This window comes from Aulonocara stuartgranti (assembly GCF_965226115.1).
Source record: "Aulonocara stuartgranti genome assembly, chromosome: 6".
Classification (NCBI taxonomy): Eukaryota; Metazoa; Chordata; class Actinopteri; order Cichliformes; family Cichlidae; genus Aulonocara; species Aulonocara stuartgranti.
In genome coordinates this window covers 37,840,670-37,856,959 of record NC_138944.1, presented here as the reverse complement: position 1 = coordinate 37,856,959, position 16,290 = coordinate 37,840,670, and the positions used below count along the sequence as shown (strand labels likewise).

Below are 16,290 nucleotides of genomic sequence, written 5' to 3'. Positions count from 1 at the left end.
CGCTGCTGGCTGCCACCATGGCACCTTCCCTTCGTGCTCTGGCTCTTTATGTGCTGCTGCTGTTGTTGTATCCAGCTGTGCGGGGACACAGCACCGTTGTGCCCCGTCAGTTCGATTCCACCGACCGGGTCAGTGATTAAAAGATTTATTCGGGAATATTGCGGACGCGCACTGGATGTACGGGGAAGACAGGCGAGGGGCGGCAGAAGGGGGCCACTTTTGCTCTCCATCGTTACGGGAAACGGAGCTCCAAGGACACGGAGAGGCGGGGGCGCATCCAGGTCGTTTTGGGTGTTTGTTCTTGTATTTTTTTTCTTTGCAGTTATTAACATGTTTTAATTTTATTGCTGGAGATGCGAAAGATTTTTCCCAGGCAGACCGACCTTTGTCCGCCGCCTAGATTTTTGGAGCTTTAATTTGGCAAATTGGCTTCCCAGACAGACTGACAGCCAGATCGTCTCTCCTCCCCGCTCTCCCGCCTCCTCCTCGCTGTTTTCGGCCACACTCTCTGCTATCACAGCCTCTCACTGGGCTCCTTCTGAATTTACTTTTTTCTCACTTTCAGTCTCTCTCCCTCGTGCGTAACCTCCATTCATTCGTGCAATTTGCCATCAGCCTGGAGTTTTTTTCCCCTGATTATTTCTGAAGAGGCCTCCAGCTGCAAAAGGTTCAGTGTCTGGTCAGACTGCTTTAATTCTGCCTCGTGGTCCAGTGTCAGAATGACTTGCTTCCACTCCCACATTTGTGCGTTATACCCAGCTAGCACTATACTACGTTAATTCTGAAAGTGCAAAACAAGTTTTTATGGAGAAAGTGTGGTAGTATATGGAAAAAAAAATACCATAAATTATCACATGACTGTTTGAAACTTCAAAAATAATAATAATCATAAGAGAAATAGCTGGCACTCCTTAGGCAGGTGCTATACTTATATCCTTGCTTGCAGACTGTCATGAGGACAGCTGCCACACCATGGACATGTAGTCCTTCCTGTTATACTTTCAGTTAGGTTAGGGGCCAGTTTAAGCAGTTATGTCTAGTTGTTCCATTGCAGTGTTTCATTAATGAACTTCTGAATACTCAAGAACTCTCACTCTCTGGACTTTGAGTTTCATGTGGTGAGATAGTTCACAACTACTGGAGCTCTACAGAAGGCAGAAGGCAAAAAACTGAAATTTTGACTTTTTTTTATTTTTTTTATTTTGGTAATCTTAGTTTAGTTTTTTCCTCTCTCTGTTTTCCAGGTTTCTCTTTTAAAACACCTTTCTGTAAGTATTTGGGACCTCAAAGCTCCAAGAGCCACTTTACAGTAACATCTGCTGTTTTGATTCCAGGCATGAAGCCATTCATTTCAGTTGCATTTTTATTTATATAGTATCAATTCACCACAACTGTCACCTTAAGTCTCTTGACATTGTAAGCTAAAGACCATATAATGCTAGAGAATAAGGACCAACAACCAGATGTGAACAGCGTTTGGTGACATTGGGAAGGAAGAGCTCCCTTTTAACAGGAAGAGACCTCCAGAAGAACAGGCTCAGAGGGGGTCAACCATCTGCAGGAGAGAAATTAGCAGTGGCCACCTGGTAGCATTCACTTTCAACCACCATAAGCTGCTGCTTCTTATAGGCATATGAAAGTATCAGTTGTGGTTGAGCTATGCTCCTGATCTGTTTTAGTTATCTTTTGGAAACAGGCATCGTCAGGGCAGACTCCTCTAACATGCATTTGCGAGATGCTAGCATGCTTTCTGAGAAAAACTAAGACATAAGTGTCATTTTATTTCAGTTTGGACATTACGAAATACATAAAACACTACTGTTCATTGAGCTCCCTCTGCTGCAGTCTCGCTTTCACAGCAGCCAGTTTCGTTCGACAATGGCATTGAAAGGACGATTTCTGAGAGAGTAAATTGGAAAGCCCTCAGATTTCTGTCCAGAGCCTCATTAACCCTCTGATAGTGAAGCTCACCCCCCACACTTACTTTCATTCTTGCAAACAGGGGAGCTGTAACTCTGGTGTCATGGCGATGCTCTTTACCCAAATAAAAACCCCACCACAGGCAAACCGTTTTTAAAACTGCCCGTGTTGGAATACAGTGGGGCTGAAACAATTCATGGATTGGTCACCTAGTTCATCAGCTGAAAATAACCAAGAACTCATTTTGAATTTTAATGTTGTTTTCTTTTTCTTTTTTAGTTTGAAGCAAGAAGTACGTCCTTTTTCCAGCACGTCATTTGAATGACAGTAAATAGACTGGATCTGCATTCTTTATTGTAGCTTGGGTGAAACAATGTGTCAGTTTGGAATGTAGGAAATTGTAAATAAGTTACGTGCCTTTTTTATGATTATTTTCACACACAACAATTGAGAAAACAAATGCCAGATGAATCAATAATAGTGCAACTGTTTGCAGCTTTTGAATGTACTGTAGATTTGTTTTGGAAGGGTACATTATGGCGTGACACAGATTCTTTTGAATACTCTGCCCTGTGTTACATAACAAGCTGTTGCAAGGATATGGGTTCAGTTTTATTTTGCATTTTTCTGTGCCCACACAGTGTTCACCGGATAATTGCTCCAGTGCATTTGTAATAGACTAATAGAAAAGTCAGCTCTAAGTGTACATGGGGTTAGAAATGGCTGCAATTACTGTAAGTTCTGAAGGCATCGAAAGGTCCTCTGTGGCGGGGGATGGCTGGTGGGGGGCCTCCATAACAAGGAAAAGTAAATTTCGTCATGCACCACCTGCACTACATGAACCATTTTCTTACCGCATTGTGAGTGTTAGCATATATATTTACTTTGTCAGTGTGCGTCCAGTGTTGTTACATAAGCCACAGTTGTGCAGGCATCCACTTTGCTTGCGGAGTCTTGTTTACAAAGCGCCAAATGCATCGTTGGCTGAATGTAAAGCCTATGGTTATTGGTTACTGTTGACTTTTTTGTTTCCCCGCTGCCTTGCTGTGAACTCTGTGAGTGTGTTTATGAGCAAAGAGCCCTTTGGACTGTGCCCTATATTTAACCAATGTGCACAAAAGGATTTCTCAGCTGTTATTGCATGAAGCCACCTATATCAGCCATGGTATGAACAAATATAAATACAAGTCTGTTTGGTGTATCTGTTTCATTGTGCAAATTTCCCCTGTAGAGGCAGCAAATAGCTAGAGGAGCGCTGTGTTCATATAAACAAGATTAAAAGAAATGGTAAATAGTACACCATGGACACATTTGCATGTGCGCTTCGCTCCTGTTTGCAGGATATATCAGCACCAATGTCGCATCCGGCAACAGAGGGGAAAGTGGCGTGGTAGCCTACTAAATGCCATTTTGATTTATCGTATTCAAAAGCTTTTTTTTGCTCTGGTAAGTACAGAAATATTCAAAGCTGGCACTCAAACAACTTTATTGTTGGTACAAGTGAACTGCTTCCATAATAATCTACATAGCTTTAACCCTTAGTGCAAACTCCCAGAGCTTCGCGTTTCAAACGGTCCCGCTCTTTGTGCTGTAAACTTTATGATAAATAATGTGTATCTTTTCTTCATTTGTATGAAGCCTGGATTATTATATTTATTCCACCCGTTGGTTATCAGCTTCAGAGGCCTGTTTGTGTCTGATAAGTGTTTGTGTACACAGTATGTTGGTAGCTGGCTTGTCTCATGTGCCAAATACCAGTTTTCCATTTGGCGTGCCAAGGCAGTGTCATAACCGCCCAGCCAATCCTCATTTCCTCATTCTTGTGTGCCTGAGGTCAATCCACAGAGAACGTATTATGGCATTGTTCTCAAACACTGAACCAGGGTCTGTGTGAGCTGCTTTCTTCGACTTTTCCACAGGTACTGAACAGTAGGTCTGCATTGTTCCTGCGGCGTGTGTGTGTGGGTGTTATGTTGCTCGGTATTTCATCATGTTGCCATCTGAAAAGAGCCGGGTGTATTCGGCGCCTGCAGTGTGGCCTCCTCCCTTCTCCTTTAAGGGAGAATCAGAGTTTTGGTTACACAAACATTAATGAATGGAGCAGCTGAAAGCAACGTCAATGCTCAAGTTTACCCGTATGAGGCGGAGCTAAAGAAGCAGTTCTTCAGTGGACCAGTAAGATAGTCCGATGAAAAGCGATTTACTGTGTGTGTTCGTCTGCACCACTGTTGCTCATAAACAATTAAAACACATCAGTGAGTCACAGTGTTGCACTGTGACATGTAGCTTCAACATTATTAACACACTGCAGAGGGTTTTTTGTATCTTTTTTTTAATCTGGCGTGCAATCTGTTCTGCATCTGTTCGTGGCTGAAAATGGTCACCGACAAATGCACCATTTCTTCCTGTTCAATGTGGAATTGGTTGAAATCTGTGAATTTTCCACCCGCCTGTCCTGCACCTCTTGCCTCTCTTCCCTTTCTATTCTAAGCCCCTTCAAACAGACAAGTACACGACACATGCTTCATGGGGCTACAAATAGGTCAATGTTGACTTTTGACTTTATAATTCCTGCGATACTGTATTCAGATATCGGTCCAGTCTTTACTCAAAAAGCTACGCCTTTTATCAGTGACAACGTGCAGATCTGTGAGGTCAGTTGTTTAATTCTGTGTTTAACACACCATCCGTCAGTGTCGGTGGGCCAGTTGTTAGCAGGAGATGTAACATAGTGTGAATGAAATTATCAGCAGAGGGTTAGAACTTTGTAGTATTTCGCATTAGCATCGGTAATAATTTTGCTTGTGCATTACTGTCTAAAAGTCTTGACTCACCCCTCATTTCTTTATATTTTTCTTGCAAGAAGCCACACTTTATTTTTTAAAGAGGTCTTGAGCTACAGGTTTGTTTGTTTTTTCTTATACTAATTTTCAGTTCTTGTACCTGTGTGAATCATTCAAACATAAAAAGGCATCTGACTCAAGGGATAAACCAATGTTCTGTTTACACATAACAGACAGTTTGGTGCCAGACAAAAGATCTGGCAGGTGTAAAAACTATCTGCAGCAGATAAACTGAAAGTCATGTCCTTAAGAAATACGAGAAAATCCAGCAAAGACCTGACACAGGAGAGATGCATCTGGTCTTTCTGATAAACCATCGATGTTTACCAAAACCTCATCAGAAGTCTCAGTGGAAGGGAGGTTGTCTTGACAGAGAGAAAACACTGAAGCATGCCAAATTACCCAAGAACTCGACTGAAAATCAGTGGCAACAGGTCTTATAAAGTGAATTTCAAACTTTAAATTTTTGGTTCAGATCGCTATCAATATGTACAGAAGTGGTTAGGAGAGAGGTACAACAGTAAGTCTCTGCAGCCACCTGTAAAACACATTGGAGGCTCTGTCGTGTTTTGGGACTTGCATATCAACCAGTGGTGTTGGGGATCTTGTCATAATTGGTGGAATTATAAATACAAGAAAACACAAACAGATTTTGAGCCACCTTGAAATCTGGAAAGTATCTTATTGGCAATGGAAAATAGGCTGCCCATTCAGTGAAAGAATACCTGGATAGAAAAAAACACATTGGAATACAACAGTTTTGGATTGGCCTCCTCAGAGCCAGGCGTTATTGAAAGAATGTGGGATCATGGTGACAGAGACGTAACAATAGGCAGGAAGCAAAGCCTGCCTACTGGAAGCTGGGAAACTATTCTGCTCCGAGAAATTCTGAAGACTACTTAAAGGAATGACAAGAAACCTTGCCTAAGATTTCAGGCTGTGTTGAAAAATAAACATGGTCATACCAAGTATTAACTTTAAGCTAGTTAGAATTGTACAAACTCCAGTTTTTGCCTTATCTACTGCATTTCCATGTGTTTGCACTGCTAATTTCCCTTTTTTCTAGCTAAATGTAAAAAAATAAGGGGTGGCTCAAGACTTTTGCACAGTACTGTATGTTTGGAGCGGTTGTTCTCAAGTTAGTTGGCATGACTGAAAGTTCTGATTATGATGCTATCCCTGTCAGGCTCTCTGTCTCTTCCTCTTGGGAAGCTTTTATTGCACTCAAAGTTGCAGAGCGTTTTGTCATCAGTGCATTTATTATTGTTTCATGTCGACTTTCTTTTGTGATAGCCAGTCTACATGCAGTGTGTGCAGATAGCTGGCCACGGTATCTGTAAGGTACTGAAACTGGAAGAACTGGATGCATATCAACTTTGTACTTTTCACCTGATCTGACTTGAAAAAATGGCAGTTTGTCAAAGTATGTGACCACTTCAATAATATAATGCTGAAACATTATTTAGGGTTTTAAGTAAGGTTACTTGTGATGTTTTTAAAATGTAAAAATAAAACAAAAACTTATTTTTAAAGATTTATATTAATAAAAGAAGGAGTGAATCAGTTGGGCAGTGAAGAGAGCAGACAGAGATGGACTGACTTCTTTCTTTTTTTGTTTGTTTGCTCATGACCTTGGCAGTCATGATACAAGCTAACACAGCTCAATTCAACTTGTCAGCTAAGCTTAACTAGCTTGCTTTGCACATTTTTCACTTAGCTGGACAAGAGCTAATATTTAGCCTTGAGGATATTGACTTCCTCCTGCCCTGCATACTTTAGCCTTTTGATTCCATAGCATACAAAGCATGGAAGCTGTGTTTTATTGACAGTTCAAACTTAACTAGTGCTAATCTTTAGATGATCTATCCAAACTCTTCTCCTTTCCAGCTCATTGATCCTCATCCCACACTGGTCATGTAATGTTTAACAAATGAACATCAAAGTTCTCCTTTAATGCACATAACAGTATAAATAACAAATGCCAGTGAATCACATGAATGCTTTGTCACACAACAGAATTCAACCTTTATCTGGTGCATGAAAGCTTTTGCATTTGCTGTTTTAAACACTCGTTGTTAGCAGAGGTTTCTCAGGAAGTGATATGTCCTACATTTTTGCAGCACCAGCATGTTTTTTTTTCATGTTGAATGAATGGATGTATTAATAGAAAGCTAACCAACTAATGTAAGTAACAATAGCTGCCGCTGTAGAACAGACAAATAAAGAGCTCTGAACTCATTAATGTTTTGCTTTACAAATACAAAATATATTAAAAAAAAACCCACCACAATAAACAAACGAAAGTGAATTTCACAGATTGCCCTTGTGAAATGTTTTCTGTCAAAGAAGCCCATTCATCTAAGAGCAGCACTGTGGATCTGTTATTAAAAAGACACATTTAAAACCTGCATTGTATCATCTGTACCGCTGTCGTCTCCTCCTTTTGTGCCGATCAAACAAACTGAAATCAGTAGCAGCAAACAGACAACTTGTACTGCACGAAGCCAACAAAACAATATAAGGCTTATGTAACACTGTAACATTTTTGTGTTCATATTATGTATTGCATCCCAAGATTTCATTGTCACATTGATTTGCTCCCTTTTTTATTGTTTTCTCCTTCAGGCTGAGAAATCGAGAGCTGCAGAGCTGCGACATGTGAAAAGAGCTCACCCACTTGGCCTACTCACCTCTCAATCTTAGGTAAGTACTTTCTTCCATTTCTCTTTGTCTCCTTTTATCTACCTTCACTTCTATCTTTGTGATGAACTCTTCTTTCCCTCTTTTGTCTCTGCTGGTGACATCTCAATGCTCAGACCGGAACTCAGTTGAGTTTTTCGCTGCTAAACTCACTCACACTCACGTTGGGACTGCGACCTGACAACCTCCTGCCTTGGGCATGCCTCAGGTAAAGTAGGAAAGCTACAGTGGCTCTCACCCATCACCTCTGAATTATCCTACTCCTTGCTTCGGTGTTGGATTTACTCTGTGTCTGTGTGTTTTACCTCCTTTCCAGCCGGGTATGAATGGGATGGAGCCTGCATTTGGCGAGGCCTATGGGGGGCACAGGGGTCTGATGAGCCCCTACCCTCTGGCCATGTCGCCACAGGGAGGCAGGACAGAGTACGACCAGGTAAGACAGCACAACATGGACAGAGCCAAAGCTCACGCAGCTTATAGTGTGACCTCGGGTAGACACTGTATAGTACACACAGATATATTAATAGCTGCCTAATTTGAGTTGGTGAGTCATTGTAGCAATTTAAATGATGTCATTAGTGATTGATCTATTAGTGGACAATACCGTGCTCTTACTTTGAAAGTATATCTTATTGGCTAGCTTGCTGGCTGTCAGTACAGACACAGTTCAGCTGCTTCCCCAGAGAGGATTTCACCCTGATGTCAGATCCAGATCCAGCATCTGCACCTGGTGATACTACAGGAGGAGGAAACCTGGTTCATGTGTAGCGATGCTCAGCTCACTGAGGCTGCAGAACAGAATAAGCACTGTGATCACCAGCCTATTTGTCTATAAAGTGAAAGACTTGCAGGAGCAGCAGCTGATTATAATGCTCAGTTATAAATTTGCCAACCTGCCAATAATCAATTCTTAATCTCTGGGAAAAAATGTGTTTGTCTTTAAGGACAACAAAATATGACCTGTTTTTTATTTGTAATGTAGATTTTTTTTTGCTTGCATCTCTACATTTATTGTTCAATCTGTACTATAGTTTTGTGTTTATTTTCTTCAGGAAAATAAACACGGGCCACAGGCTTGATGATGATTGGATCGTGAACCATTTCCAATCCACTTGATCTTTAACCATTACAGCTTTCACTACACCGCACATTAGAGCTATTTCTCAGCTGTATTTAAACACGTGCTTTTATAAGAGCACGGGAAGAAGTCTGGAAAGACTTATCATTAAACAGATGCCCAGGTAAACTGTGCTTTTATGATAAAGCCTATATTATTAGGTTACATACAGCGATGAAGTCATCCTTCCGCTTCAGTGCTGTCACATAATCCTCCTCCTCTGTCTGTGTGTGCATTGATGCATTAAGCTGCTGCATGTCTCTTCTCTTTAATGTCCTATCATGCCTCTATTAGGAATATAATGAGAGCTCAGCAGCAGTAACCGCAGTGGCAGAAGGTCAGGTGGTCAGGCTATGGCAGAGTGGGAAATGTAATTGGGACACGAGACTGTTGTTTGTATTCTGTTTTTGGTTTCTGCTTGAAAAGCCATTAATCCTCTACCACTCTCAATCTTTTTGTATATATATACATCGCAAATACAGTTTATTTATTTATTCAGCAATGTTTAAACATCATGCCTCACATGAAAACAAGACCAAATTCTTCACGTGGCATCTCAGTTATCAACAGTCAGTGTATGTGGGCCAGGTGTGAAATAATCCTGACAGGATTACGGCACTGGGGGAGGGTGGGTAATTTTGATTAAGGTTTTTTTTCCCCCCACACAACTCAGTCTGACCTGTTTTAGTAGCAGAAGTAGATTCACAATTTAAAATGCTAGTAAATGCTGTCATTTTACACCAAAATAATCTTTAAAATACTGAATGATTTAAAAGTTTGTTTATTTTTTTGTCACAAATCATATGTTTAAGTGTCATTTATCTCTGTCCCCCTTTTAGAGTGTGCTCCTTATGCTGGGCTCCCCAGCATTGCCAAGGAAACGGCCCTTTGAGTTGCTAAGCGACCTGGTGGACGACGGAGGCTTTGGTGAAGACCTGCACCCAGAGCGCTGGGATGTGTCCGCGCTGGATGAGATGGCTCGTTACACCAAACTGGGCCTTGGGGTCGGAGGGGAGCTGCTGCCCTGCTCCGAGGAGGCTGTGCTGATGGGCTGCTGGGGGAGGAGTCGGGAAGAGCAGGAGGAAGAGGATGAGGAGGAGGAGAGGAGGAGGAACAGACACGCAGTCCCTCCTGGCACCCCGGAAGTCCAGAAAACTGCTTCAGGGAAGGAGGAAGAGGAGGAGGAAGGGTGTATCTCTGTTGCCCGGACAACAGAGCTGTGCGTTTCAGGAAGAGTGACTGAAGGTGGACAGGATGAGGGGGTGTCAAGGGAGCGGACGGTGGAGGTGTATCAGGTGGCCCAAGAGGAAGAGGAAGCAGCAGCAGCTGCAGTAGGACTGGCTCTGGAGCACTGCAGTGAGGAGCACAACTACTCCCTGAGCCAGGGAGGGGAGCTGGGGGCAGGACCTGCTCACAACTCCCAGACAGAGGAGGTGCAGGTGGTGGAGAATCAGCAGGAAGAGCAGGATAGGGAGGACAGCCAGGCCGAGACCGAACTGAAGTTGGAGGATGAGGATGAGGAGCAGGACGAAGACGAGGAAGAAGAGGAGGAAGAGGGAGAGGAAGGAATGGAGGAGACAGTGGTGGAAGCTGAAATTTCGAGCTCCTCGGAAACTGAATGTGGTGAGTTCTGGCTTCAGTGTGTGTGCGTGTGTGTGTGTGATGGCGAGGACATCTCGGCTCATCACAGCGCGGCCAGCAGCCTGTCTGCCCACACACAATCCATTTTGTTCTGCCTCCAGTCCAGACGAGACCTCAAACCGTCTCGTCTGACTTGGTTGGCTGAGCACAGGCACATGTGATACCAAATTTTGCGGGTGTAATTCCCAGACATCACACTGCTTCAGTGACTACAGTGTTACTGTTATAAAATGGCTTTGAGGGCTGAAGTGTCTTTGGGTATTGAAATACCATCTGTAACAGGCGCGCTGCTTTGTTTCTGGGATGGGGTGGGGGTTTAGCTGAGCACGTTAAATAGGGTATGAAAGTTGGTACAGATTGTTAAACAACCATTACAGAAGAACGGGATTTCTAAGCAGCTTCAAAAGCAACATAAACATGCCAGCTACAGACTGCAGCATTCAGCTGGTGGCTCATTAAAAACCATTTTTCTTGCCTCATTATTTCTTTACAGCCCACTTATCTCTCATTCACAAATATCAAAGGTACATAGTACGACTCAAAAGCAGACTTGATCAGTTAATTCTACAACTATTTTGGTAATTGCTTAACTGTAAAGATGCCAAACTATTACAGATTTTTTGCTTCTGTGTTTTATGTAATACAAATAGTAGAAATAGTCTTTGCTTTTCAGACTCTAAATGACAAAAGAAGAACTTTGAAGCTGTCACACGGGTTCTGTGAAATTTGACATTGTTTCATAGTAATGGATTTGTTGCTGTTGTCTTCAGGATGCACAGTTTGTGTGCTAAAAAGCATTCCTACAACGTGTTTCAATGACCAGGACTTTTTGTAATTACTGCTAAAGAAACATTTGTTTTCTATGGCGGATTGAAGTCTCCTGGTCATAGCACCTTTGGGTGCCAGTACTGAGTACCAGAGTTATCATAGATGTGAGCTTTCTAATTAAATATTTTCAGTATTTTTTTTTTAAATTTTCAATTCTAGTTTCAGTTAAACTCTGGCATGAGTTTACTGTTATTGTTGTTGTGTTTGGTTTAGCTTTCATTAGTTTCAGTGTCAGTTTTTGTCTTATTAATTATTACTATATGAAAGCTATTTGTTTGGGACAGAATGTTGAAGTGTTACATTACAGACAGATAATATTTTGAAACTGATTTGAATTAGTTTGTGAGGACACTGTAATGTTTCTGGGGATGTTCAAGCATATTATTAATTATTAATAATTGTAATTATTAATTATTATTAATTTAATTAATTATTAAAGCAAATTATTTGCTAGTTGTTCATTCTGACAACAACGTTTACACTGAGCTCGCTTTAAGAGGATGGAATTAAATATTGGCCTAACAAATATTTTGTTGTTATTATAGGAGCTGTATGAAATTTGTAATCACATTCCTCCTTAATCAAATGTTGTTGAAATGTGTGGCACTTTGAAATATGTGTTTGCGCTCTGTGTGGTGTTGCAAACACACACTACGTCAGATTAGTTTGGCTAATTTTAGCAGTGTTATCAGCAGTAGCCTGACTTTCTTCCATGCTACTGTCCACATCATGATACAAAATATGGTTATATGTAGCTTTGGTTGCTTGGATATATTCCACTTTATTCTGACAAAGCTGACATACAACTGCTCTGTTTTTTTAAACATCAAAGTAATGCAGAACAGAGCCGGCTAGCAAGCCTGTCATCTGTTTACTTTCACCCTCACTCATTTACAACTTCCTTTTTTTTTAACATAGATTTCCTACCTGTGTATAGAAAGTGTGCCACATAAATGCATACAGCTAGATAAAGTAGATGTGTGTACAGTAAGATAGTAAAATGGGTAGTAAAAAAATCTAATCTTAGCTCAGTGTGACTTTACTGTCTTTTCTGCACTTTCTCTTCTTCAGTGCACATGCACACCCTCTCTCTCACACACTCTCTCACAGACACAAACACACAATAGATAGGTGATGTGAACAAAATATTCAGTTTGAGCACAATCTGTTTAATTTTTGTAAATGCAATGAAAGTTTACCTGCAAGAGTTGAACCCAAAATAAGAGAGAGATAGAGTGAAGCCAGCAGGGAAAGTCATCAGCTTTTCACTCAGCTTTAAATAAGTTAAGAAAAGTTCCATCCATCCATCCATTCGCTTCCGCTTATCCTTTTCAGGGTCGAGGGGGGCGCTGGAGCCTATCCCAGCTGTCATAGGGCGAGAGGCAGGGTACACCCTGGACAGGTCGCCAGTCTGTCGCAGGACCAACACACAGGGACAGACAACCATTCGCACTCACATTCATTCGCACATTCACACCTAGTGACAATTTGGATTATCCAATTAAGTTAAGAAAAGTTATGAAATGAAATTTGCACTTAAACCACAAACTAACAAGCCTGACATTAAAAGCACCTGAACTGCTGCTGGTTGGTGTTAGCTTCTTCCATGCTGTGTTAATATGAAGAGTACACTGGTGCTGTAGAGCACAAAGGTGCCCACCCACTTTTGGAAGGTCTCCCATGAATTCATGAAGTGAATTGCCCTTTCATTTTTTCTATTGACATTTCAGACAATTCCTTTTTTAAAGGTAAAGGTACAAGATAGTGTACATAGATACTTTTAACAACAAAGGAGTTACTGATGCAACAATGCCATACAATTCCCAGAGTCTGCATTGAATGACTTCCAGCCTTCCCAGATTTACTCCTTTTCATTATTCCAGTATTGTACAATATCCATCCACCCCTCCATTTTCTTCAGCTTCATTGATTCAGGATCGTAGTTGGGCTGAACGCTATACCGGCTGTCGGTGAGTACACCCTGGACGGGTCACCAATGTAGCCGACATAGAGAGAGAGAGAGACTATTATTCACACTTACACTCACACCTACTGCCAATTTAGGCTCACCAGTTAACCCATGCATGTGGGAGGAGTCTTACATGCCCCCAGGGCCAATGCAGGAAAGGTCTGTATGGCCTAGTTATGTTACAGTGCTTGGTTCCTGACTGTCTTCACTTTTAAGATTTCTGAAGTTTCATCCTTAATCTTGACACATTTCTATGGCAACCGTAACCTCCACCAGTCAGAGACGTCACTGCTTCAAGGTAGGGTTGTGGGTAGAGTAGTTATTTTCTGCAACATCATGAATGAAATTCTTTTTTTCTTTTCATATTTTTATATTAATATTAATATTTTTATATTTTATTTTTATTCTTTTTATATTCTTTTTAGAAAAAAACTATCACTAGGTCAATATCACTAGGTAAGTCAGCGGTACAAGCTGTTAATCAGCATCCCTATGGAGAATATGAATATGGTTTTTCACTTCTGGAACTTAAGTATTGGGGTCTTTATATCAATACAAGCTATATGTTGTTAAAATACATACTGCCACCAGTTTGCTGCATGACTATGACTGAAATGGATGCAGTGTTGTTGAGTTTAATTTCTGCTGCATAAAACTGAGTAGAATCACTGTGAAAAATTTTAGAACAGCTTCAATATCATCACTGTTTATTGACTTGATGCTGTAAGGCTGTTATTTACTCTCCTGCTGACTGTTTTGATTAGATGAAAGTGAAAGAAAGTCAGCTTTTTAAATGTCACTCTGGTTTGCTCATAAAAAAAGGAGCTTTCATTGTATTTCAGAACTCAACTGAGTATCTCTTATGTAGATGTGGGGATGTTTATTCTGGAGGAAATTTGAAAAAAGCATGGAGGTCTTATTAGGTCAGCACAATATGAATCCTCCCTCCCATATTTGCAACATGTCAGTGTGAGTTTTAGGGCAGCAGTTACCACTGAGACCTCGGTGATATTTTCAATAGGAAATTGCTATATCGCAATTCTGATCACTTTCAGCGATAAACACAGCTGTGATTTTTTTTTTTCATTCTTGCTACTGCACAAAAAGATCTGGTGCCATGACTTTTAAAATCCTGCTTACAATCCAGACACTAAATACCATCAATTGGATTTTCAAAACTAAACAGATGAAAAATTGTTGGGCTCATTCATGGATTGTATGTGCAAAAACAGTGCAAAAAATGAATTCTTGGATTGGCCACAACAAGCAGTCAGTTGTTGCCTGAGTCATGGCTTGCTACATAAAGGCTGATAGAAAGTGTGCTCTGATTCGCATTTCTTTGTCTTTGGCTTCTGAACACTTGTCTATGACGTGTTGCTGCTCTGGAGAAATTTACAGATAGCTTGCTAAAGGTTTTTGTGTTAACAGGTAAAAGATCAGGTTACATTGACATTACAGGGAAGCAAAGGATGCAGAGGTTTAGAGTTGAAAGACTTTGTTTTGTGATAACTAACATTCAAACTAACAGGACTAAACTGGAGGTTTCTAGGCAGTAGTAAAATGTTGTAGTGTAACAATTAGGTACATTGTAGTGGCCTAATCCCTCAGTAATAAACAGATGAAGTCACTGTTTGCTGAGAGCACAGAACATCATCAGAACCCTTTAATGTGAGATGAGTTGTTATTCCCAAACTACAAGCCATGAAACATAAGCATGTATGTTGATAACACCTATGTAAACTGACTTCCATTCAGATTAGCATCTTTTCCCAGGCCTTTTCTGCCTCTAATCGGCTTTGCGTTAGATAAACAAATCTTAGGCTTCTCGTTGCAAGGTAATAGAGAGGTCGGTGGCTCGCTCTCAAAGAGCGAGGTCCAGCTCGTGTTTCAGCTGTCGCAAGACACAATTGTTGGTCCTTTGTTCCTGTGGTGTGTGTTTGTGTGTGTTTGTCCTGTTGAGCTTTTATTACCATTAGCCCACAGCGATAGCAACGGTATAAATGACGGATTGTAAAAATGTGATGTGTACTCGCTAAAATTGATGATGGTTGAGTGAGTTTAGGAAACCAGACAAAAGGCTGAGAAACAGAAAACCATGGAGCAAAAGATCGAGTTGAAGGGGGAGCGCAGACAATGGCGTTATCTGCAGACAGGACCAGACACCATGATGTTACATAAGCTGTCTGTGTCTGTGTGTGTGTGTGTGTGTGTGTGTGTGTGTGTGTGTGTGTGTGTGTGTGTGTGTATGTGTGGACTGTCCACTCATGAATAAAAGCAAGGGCAGGACTTCACAGTTATCAAGTTCAAATCTGATTTAATCACAGCAGAAACGACTGTGTTCACTGTGACAGCGCCATTATTCGTGGGTCTGCATGCCTGAGGCTAATCTTCTATGACGTCTTTGTGTGAAACGGCATACGTGCTGGTGGCTTTGTCATGAGGACATACAGCATGTGTTTTTTGGATTGGGGCTCACAGCATGATCTCATAGCGACCAAACATAAACACGAATAGCTGTCAGTTATGATTGGGTTGCATTCGTCATTTCACTTGCTGGGTATTTCTCTTCTAATAAATATTGCATATGTGGCTGTCAGCGTTGTCCACCTCCAAGATTCACTTTCCTCCGGAGCAGTGTGGCCTGGAGCATCAATGCTGGATTTGGATTATCTCGTCAAGCGATTCTGTTGCAACATTTTAACCAGATTACGTTCAATAAATGTTATTTGTATGCTTAAAAAATAATGAAGATTTAATTTTCTCATTGCTATTTTTATCAGATTCTTCCAGCCATTCTGAAGAGCCATGAAAATATTTTCTAATGTGAACTATGGCTTGTGGAGCCGGTGTTGTAGCTGTAGGTTTCTATGACGCTTTACATTTCTGGCATCCTGAACGATTGAATTGAGTAGAGGGTATTTTATCACTGCAGTTTCATATTCATAAGTTAAACACTGCAGCTGTTCTGTGATCACTCAGAGAGTCAGAAGCAACACAATTGCTCTCACACAAAGCGCACGCTCTGCCTGGGTTGTGCTGAATGGTGTTGAGTAAGTATGCCTCACTCTGAGCTCAAGCTCCAGCAGATTATTTTATCTAACTGCTAACCCCTAAATCTTATGACAAAGTAACAGTGTTTTCAACAGTGAGGTGAACTGAAGCATGATTATTACTGCTGCTGTGGGGAAAAAATACACGCAACCTGTAATTACCTTGAACAAAGAACCGCAATGAAAGGGTTGTCTAATGTCATTATTCGGACATCATCTGAC

At 41.1% G+C, this 16,290-nt stretch overlaps 3 protein-coding genes across 6 annotated transcripts in view; all 3 read left to right on the top strand.

Annotated features, from left to right (window-relative positions):
• Positions 1-16,290, top strand: part of LOC309708559 (piggyBac transposable element-derived protein 4-like) — a 209,237-nt gene that overhangs the window by 61,608 nt on the left and 131,339 nt on the right. The window lies entirely within an intron of this gene.
• LOC309708567 (uncharacterized protein) overlaps positions 1-16,290 on the top strand; it is a 243,165-nt gene that overhangs the window by 182,767 nt on the left and 44,108 nt on the right. The gene's annotated exons all lie outside the window — the stretch shown is intronic.
• The window catches only part of LOC309708561 (uncharacterized protein), a 36,030-nt gene that overhangs the window by 1,816 nt on the left and 17,924 nt on the right, over positions 1-16,290 (top strand). For all 4 annotated transcript variants that reach the window (XM_082536697.1, XM_082536695.1, XM_082536696.1 and 1 more), the window contains 4 exons: positions 7,389-7,466; positions 7,580-7,671; positions 7,780-7,896; positions 9,420-10,203. In XM_082536697.1, coding sequence (XP_082392823.1) covers positions 7,663-7,671; positions 7,780-7,896; positions 9,420-10,203 — 910 coding nt within the window. In that variant the 5' untranslated portion in view covers positions 7,389-7,466; positions 7,580-7,662. The remainder of the gene's footprint in view (positions 1-7,388; positions 7,467-7,579; positions 7,672-7,779; positions 7,897-9,419; positions 10,204-16,290) is intronic.